This window comes from Misgurnus anguillicaudatus, chromosome 16 (genome assembly GCF_027580225.2).
Source record: "Misgurnus anguillicaudatus chromosome 16, ASM2758022v2, whole genome shotgun sequence".
Classification (NCBI taxonomy): domain Eukaryota; kingdom Metazoa; phylum Chordata; class Actinopteri; order Cypriniformes; family Cobitidae; genus Misgurnus; species Misgurnus anguillicaudatus.
Genome location: NC_073352.2, coordinates 3,227,543 through 3,235,714, shown reverse-complemented (window position 1 = coordinate 3,235,714; position 8,172 = coordinate 3,227,543). Strand labels below are relative to the sequence as shown.

The 8,172-nt window shown below is 36.8% G+C and overlaps 1 protein-coding gene across 1 annotated transcript; it reads right to left on the bottom strand.

The window, feature by feature from the left end:
• Positions 1 to 215: 215 nt before the first annotated feature.
• Positions 216 to 8,134, bottom strand: hdac3 (histone deacetylase 3). Its single transcript, XM_073854009.1, has 14 exons — positions 7,984 to 8,134; positions 7,746 to 7,888; positions 7,394 to 7,475; positions 6,794 to 6,850; positions 6,598 to 6,653; positions 6,089 to 6,222; positions 5,789 to 5,869; positions 3,747 to 3,817; positions 3,573 to 3,640; positions 3,354 to 3,443; positions 1,669 to 1,727; positions 1,446 to 1,525; positions 842 to 999; positions 216 to 675 (listed from the first exon to the last, which is right to left on the bottom strand). Exons 1-14 carry the CDS (start codon positions 8,104 to 8,106, stop codon positions 606 to 608), a joined length of 1,272 nt encoding a protein of 423 aa, XP_073710110.1. The 5' UTR covers positions 8,107 to 8,134; the 3' UTR covers positions 216 to 605.
• Positions 8,135 to 8,172: the final 38 nt, after the last annotated feature.

Here is an 8,172-nt window from a genome sequence, read left to right as displayed (position 1 = left end):
GAATTATTTGATCCATGACTCATATAAAATATAATCAAAGCAATTAATATTGAAAACCTACCATTGCAAACTTTCAGACGTGTTCCTATGCTATTTGCATACATGTACATAAATGCTATCTTTATTTTTGTGGCAGGAAAATCAACACATTACAAAAGTGCAGCATCGCTAAACTTAATCAGCTATGCTCTGTGTTAAATAAATTACAAAGGCTGTTTTAAATGTTTCAACAAATTTATTACAGAAACTTTCTATAAACAATGAAAATACGAAGGCAAAAATATTACGTAAATAATGTCCCTATTGGATAGTCCAAGACAGTTTCACATGATTCTTTATACAAATGTATTATGTGTAGTATACAGGAACCACTGTGACGTTCCCACTTGTTTATCTTCTTATAGCTGATGTGTGCTGTATCTCTTTGATAAAGTGAAAATGTTCATGACAATGAAACATTGCAAACACTACAGCATGAGATCTTTAACCCCATCATCACTGCAGTCAAGTAATATGGTTATGAGAGGGAATGTTGTCTTGATGGTTGGGTTAAAAAACCAAGTCACGTTCCAATAGACAAGAGCCAGATTACTAGATGACCTTCATCAGATCTCAACATCACTTTCTTTATCATTATCATGGTCCCCATCATAAAACTCATTCCCTGCTTCAGGCCTGTGAGGAAACAGAAGCAGTTGGATTTAAAAATCTGCAGCTTGTAATTGTTAATCTCTACAATCATTTTTAAATATAAAAATATGAATACTTGCCAGATAAAGGCTGTAATTGGATATAAACTCCGAAACACAACAAAATTCCATAGAGCTTTAATAAAATTCACCTGGAAAAGTTTTCCTCTGATCCCCTCTCGTCTGGATCGGTCTCATCCGGTCGCTCATAGCTGAGCAAGTCAGAGGGAACGTCGTGGATCTGAACACTTGGTGCGTGATTTAACATCTTCAGATTCTCATACACAGTTTGACGAATCTGATCCAAATACTACAAAACACAACACACTACTATCATACATACTATACTATACACATACTACTATCACTTGACACACACAACTAAAGACAAACAGTTTCTGATACAACAATACACAATTTAAATATTTAGTTCAGTGCTTACTATTATTTAATTGTTTTAATGTATTGCATACTATGCTGCAATGTTGTATTTGGTAAATACTATTGTAGTGATAAAATAAAGGAGGTCCCCAACTTCTCTCCACCCCAACCCATATGAAATAATATCAATATAATTTCCCTGAAAAATAAAAACAATTCATTTTCATAACTTCGGAGGGGGTTCATGAATGTTATACCAGAATGATTTGAGAAACTTTGAGGAGCATCTTGTGTGTCCAACTGAAGCAAGAACACAAACTTATTTTTCACAAGAAGGCAAAGTCACCAATCTGCTTACAGATAAATATTACGTACTTGTCTAGAATTTTGGTTTTCTATCCTTGTACTGACATCTGGGTGAAGTGTGAAGTCTGGAGCAAAATATTCAAAGTATTCTGTGAAGAGGACAAACACAGACATTTTACATATCTTTGAAAACGGTGCATTGTGACCCAGAGGCCAGTCATTTAATAATTGATCAATATTTGAGAAAAATATAACCCTTTGCCAACAATAAAGATGTCTTTTTTCTTCTTACCACTATATGGCAGCTCATCGCTAATGGACTCCTCAACTAGCAATGAAGTCTCATATGTCCTAAAATAGAAAACATGGTTACAAGGCAATGAAATGATCAGGCAGTACAGCGATGAATACCACTGTATCAATGTGATTTTAACATTTTTATTTTGCATTAATTAAAAAAAAACACCCAAATACAAAGCATACAGAATGATACAGAACAACAGGATTGTGTGATAAAAAATATTATACAACAGTTCTTTCTGGTTCTCGAATCTGATTGGCTAAGAGCTATACGATATTGTACTGATAACGGCACTGTAACCGCTTCACCTTTCGTATTATTCCGCCACCTAGTGAATGGAGGTCCTAAGCAGGCTCATCTCTGAATGGAAAAACACAGACGCGCTGTTTGAATCACTCTCCGTGTGTGTCATTATTTTACTAGCTCATAAATCAGTCTGTGAATCCCCAATCAGAAGTATTATTCCGTCAAAGATCAGCGCTCTTGGATGTTACGTTAAAGTTAATGGGAGAAATGTCTTGTCACATCGTGTGGACGATTAACACTTGGAAAGAGGAATATAAACACTCGTTTTTTTCTGGAGCTATATCTTTTATCAGAACGCGAAAACACCGTGGAACTGCAGGTAAGCACCGCAGCTTTTAAATGTGGGCATTGATCATTTACTTTATCGTGACGTGACTATTAAAACATGTTATGAGATATCGCCACTGGTATATTTATAAGCAGCATGCAAAAACATCTCTCTGACACTTATAAAAAACCGTTTTGTATAGTACTGACAAGAACAAAGTTTAATAATGATAATCGAGTGCTCGTATCGCGTTAAGAATAAATGAGAAAGCAATAGTAACGTTACACAAGTATAGTTTTATTAACTTTTACCTCGCGCCAAAACAATAACAACACAAAAGACACTAAATATGAATAAAAAAACAAGTACAAGTTTGATCATGACACCAAATACTGCTGATTTGATCTCATTTTGACGATCATAAACAAACAAGGCCAACATGAGAGCCAGGGAATCCCTTTCAGAAATGTAGCCCAGAGAGGGCGGTGGTCAGCGGGGCGAGTGAACACTGATGTCCGCTCATGCTTTGGTTCTCATTCGTACCGAATCTCACTAAGCAAACGTTCAAACAGGCGCTATCTTTACTAATCGACTGTAGATTTAAATATAATACATATACATTCTCGACTGAACTAATCTTAAAACTACACTTTGTGACCAAGAAACGGTAATATAAAGAAACGGCTTTTCCGTCCATTGAGTTGTTATGAGCTTCAAAGCAGCCGAAAGTTTTACCTGTCATTCTGGCCGCCCTCAAATCCGTGGCGGAAGAAGTAGTTCTCAAACAAAGAGGCTTTTAAAATAACTCCGTTGTTGTTTTCTAGTTTTCGTTTTTTCAAACGTGTGCCGTCGAACTGTTGTATAAAAGCAATATCGCTCTCGGAGTCGTGTGATATAGCTCTATATCATCACGGCTGTGATTGCTTCCGGCACTCGGCCTGTGGCCTCGTGCCTCTGGCCTAATCACAGCCGTGATGATATAGAGCTATATCACACGACTCCGAGAGCGATATTGCTTAAATATGACACACTTTCTCATATAAATGCACTCCCATTTGTTCCTTTAAACCACTCAAAAAAAGCAGTAAAATAATGAACGCACCAACATCTAGCAACATTTCGCACGGTGTATCCTCCACCTCCAAGCACAAGCAGAGGGATCTTGAAGCCCTTTACAAACTCCACACACTCTCTAAAATAGAAACAAATAAATGCATAACCGATGATACAAAGTTTACTAGCAGGATTTTAAAATAATTGAAGTATGCAAAAATAACTGCATGTAGATAAAACATGAGAATAGAGGACAGAGTTCTCTCACCCGTGGCCTCGTATGCTTAGATTGAAGCATCCTAATCGATCACAACCCAATGAATCTGCACCACACTGCAGACAAAACCAGAGAGATGAACAGCAAAACCAATGCAAGATCACCATTCATTGAGAAAACCCACAAGATCACCATTCATTGAGAGATTCATTTGCTCTCACACTGAAGAACGATGCACGTTGGCTGATAGAAATCCACCACTTGCTTGATGACTGGCTGAAACAACTGTCTGTAGCCTAAAGATACATAACCAGTTAAATTACTTACTAGAATTCAAAATTTCATGTTTAATGTTTAATACACTATGAGTTCAAGAATTCAGACACCAGCAGACACTTATCAGTTTTTTATGAAAATAAGGAAACAAAAAAAAAAGAAATTAAGAATATAATTAACACTGCTGTATTTTAATGAAATGTAAAATGGATTTAGCTTGGACTAACAGTATTTAAATAAGTGGGTTCATTATAGCTGCAACTTTGACAACAAGTTAAAATATTTAAATGGGTGACTGAATTTTACTGGGAAGATTTGTATGCATGTGTGTTTTTTGTAAACAATACTCAACTTCATAATTATCAAAATATTAAATACATTTGGGATTTTTTAAATGGTAGAAAATGCGTTCAATGTCATTTCATTCAAGTGAAATTAGCAAACCAGTTAAATTGAATTATAGTTTGTTTTAAATAACGAGTCAGGCTTTACATAGACTGTTTACATAGACTGTAAAAAATAGGTTTAAACGCATTGTCCATTTTGGGAGATGAGGGCATGAAGGCTTTGCGATGCAGAGACACAGGCGCGAGTATTTCATAAGCATTGAGAGACACAAGCTGCGCGCGTGGGTCAAGTTTAAACACCTTGTCGAGACTGTTGGAACCAGGTGCAAGTAAAACAAGCAGAGACACAGGCTGCGCGCGTGCCGTTTTGGTTGGCGTGCCTTTCATGGAGACAACACGGCCATACTTGCGCTAAATCTATTGGTAAGACAACTGTCACAAAGACTTTCTGTAAATTTCTCATATTGCATCCTTTCTACACTTGTGTTGGGTGACTGCGAGTTGGACTGCGAGTATTCAGAAATCTCCCCGTCACATGGACAGCCAATCGCCGGCGCTTTAGGTCCTTACACGCAAGTACATGCTCACACAGACACAGCCGCTTGGCTTTTGGAATCGAAATTTGGCACCGAAAGATAAATCATTTTTCGATACTCAAAGTATCGGAGTTTTTCGTTCGGTACCATAAAAGTATCGCCGTTCGGTACCCAGCCCTAGTCAAAATGTAAAATACATTTCGAATTTGGTGCCTATTTGACAGAGAAAAGAGGTGTTTGTAGTCTCACCCCCTCAACAAAGATATTGGACTTCCTTCTTTCAATGAAGCAAAATGATGATTTTTACATCATTGAAAGAAGGAAGTGCAACACTGAAATCTGTATTTCTCCTGTCTCAGCGGCAACTGAGGAAATGATGCACGACCATTCAAAAACATGATTGGGGTTCTAACTATACAAAGATTAATGTAAATTAAGGTAAATTGTCCCTTTAAAGGTCACGTTCTTCCTGATACCATTTTTTAATAGTTAATGTGTAATGTTGCACTACACACAAACGGCTCAGCTAAGCTAAGCTGCTATCGAATCACAGCACACTACACAAACTACACAATCAGAACTCGATACGTATTTCTGAAGGAGGGACTTCACATAACAAGGAAGACATCAGCCTGTTTTGAGGACAGTGAAAACAGCACTATACAGATAAGTAAATTGTGTGGAAAAATACCGCGTTTTTTACACGTGAAACATGAATACATGTTATATTGCCCACTATAAACACAATCAAAACTTCAAAATCACAGACAGAACGGGAGCTTTAAGACACTGTGGGATGGTTTCCCAGAGAGGGTTTAGATTAATCCAGGATGAGGCCTTAGTAATAATATTAGGACATTTAAGTAATTTTCACACAAACCTGTGCATCTTTAGACAAAACAATGGCACTGATATATGTTAGGAAAAGGTGTTTTTAAATGAAGGCAGCTCAAACATGCATTTAAGTCTGGGACTAGGATAAGCCCTGTCTGGGAAATCCCCCCTTTGTACTGTAACATTAAAGGCTGCATTTGTAAATCAGGTTCCAGAAATCTCAATATCCGATATATTATCAATATGTTACACTTTAGAGTATAAAGCAACTCACTTTGATCATCAATGCCATCACGCAGTGGGACATTCAGGCAGTAATAGCGGCCGCTCTCAGCTCCCACCTCATACATATCACCTTTAACACAAAAAACAAAAGACTTATTGAACACATTCTTTCATTATTCTTTAACATCTTTCAATAGCAGTCTCTATTTGATTTGGTCAAGATTAGGCTGTTCCAGTTTTCTATATTAACAACATGAGCAGATCTTAAATTGATCTACTCAGGGCAGTATGACCGTCAGAACGTAACAGTCATAACTAACAACACATGTATGAATGCAGAATGACAAACCTGTTCCTGGGAAAAAGTAGTTTCCATATTTGTGGAAGGATACGGTCATGACCCTGTCTGTGAGATAAAATGCCTCCTGAACTCCATCACCATGATGAATATCAATGTCAATGTACAGCACACGTGGATGATACCTATAAGAAACAGGTGAGGTATGACCATTTAGACAGGACAACTATACAGCAATATAAAGTAGCTGACTCTGAAATAACATGTGCTATTTTGTGGTGTGACATGCTATACTGCATTGAAAACTAAAAGCATTTTGGAGTCGGTAAATATTAAGCGCTTGTGAACGAATATGTAAAATGGTAAAAAAGCTCAAAATTCATGTCAATCAGATACACATCTTCACAAATATTTACAAGATGCAAAAAGGTATACATTTTATCAGCAAACCCCTGTGCTAAAAATGCAACATTCTACCAAATGCTACAGGAACACATATATTTACATAAATATTAAATGTCAAACAAGGGTCTATAATTATGTTGTGTGATGTCTCTTACTTCAGCAGTTCAAGAATACTGATGACAATGTCATTCACATAGCAAAACCCAGAGGCCTGAAAACAGAAAATAATTTAATTTAGATGATTTCACCACAAGAAAAAGGTTTAAGGTGCCATTTATAGGTACAAGGCTTTTATATAGGGGTATTTTTAAAATCAAATTCTGTGGTTATTGAGAACGATCCAATGCATACCTCAAACTTTTTAGCATGATGCAAACCTCCAGCCCAGTTTATGGCAATGTCACATATCTATGAAATGAACAGTGCATGTGTTTGAATCAGAAATTACACAAAACATTACTCAAAAACATTACTTACTAATTCTACTATAGCAATGGCTGTTATCCATCATATGATCGCTCCATAAAAGTTGTTTGCATTTCTGCAGGAATTTAACAAACATATTGATCCTTTAGATTTTGGTAAAAATAAGAGGCACCACGCTGCAGCAGATTATATATGGAAACCCAGCTTATGTGGTGTTTTTAATAAGCTTTAAGACAAATCATAAGCAATTTCATCATTCAATGCCATTGCTGAGTATTTTCTCCAAAAAAATTGACTCAAAATGTCTCAAAAACGTGATTTGAAATCGCCTCTGTTTCCTACTTCACGAACATGTAACCAATCACATTAACACAGTAAAACGAGTGGATTAGTAGTTTGCGCCATATATATTATATATGCGTGGATGTTGCATAGACTGAAACGATCGGTGCACTCCTGCTTCAGCTTTACTTCTGTGATGCTCACTGGGAACTATTTTAATAATCATTTCTAGAAGAATCTCACCTTGTGATTTAACTGAGTCGCTCCCTGCAAGGAGGCACCTGTGTATCGCGAACAAAACTCAAACAAACCTGGAAAAACAGGACTAAACAGAGAGAGAGAGAGAGAGAGAGAGAGAGAGAGAGAGAGAGAGAGAGAGATTAATGTTGTAGCTATACTTTGTTTTATTTTTACTTTTATTTGCACTATTTGAACTGCAATTGGCAATACAAATGTACAGTTTTTGTCATGCGAATTAAGCACACTTAAATTGAAAATTGAGAGAGAGAGAGCAAACAAAAGTCAGAAAAATTGAAAAAAATCTAAACTGAACCGTAAGAAACAGGATTTCCATTGAATAAAGCGACAAATTTACCAGTCGTCTCCTACGTTGAAGGTGTTGAGACTCTTGGTGAAGCCCTGCATGTTATTTGGGCTGACCTTCTGCAGGAAGTCGATGTAATCTTCAGAGTGAAACCTGCACATGTCATGCTGAGACGCCTTGTATGGTTTAAAAACCTGTACAGAGAGCGTTGCTCATTAACATCAGATGTAAATGAAAATGTATAATCATAAATATATGTCGTAGTCCTATCGTTTTCAAAAGATCATACCATCATTTTCTTATATAGTCCATAATGAAGCACAAGACTGTGTGTGAGAGACAGGCGGTGAGGTTTCATTGGGTGTCCAGCACCATAAGTGAAAAACAGATGGGAAAATAATAAAGACATCATTTCTGTAGTTATTTTTAAACTTCTTCATAATCTGTTAAGAGTCTGCGAAACTCCATCCTTCCCAAA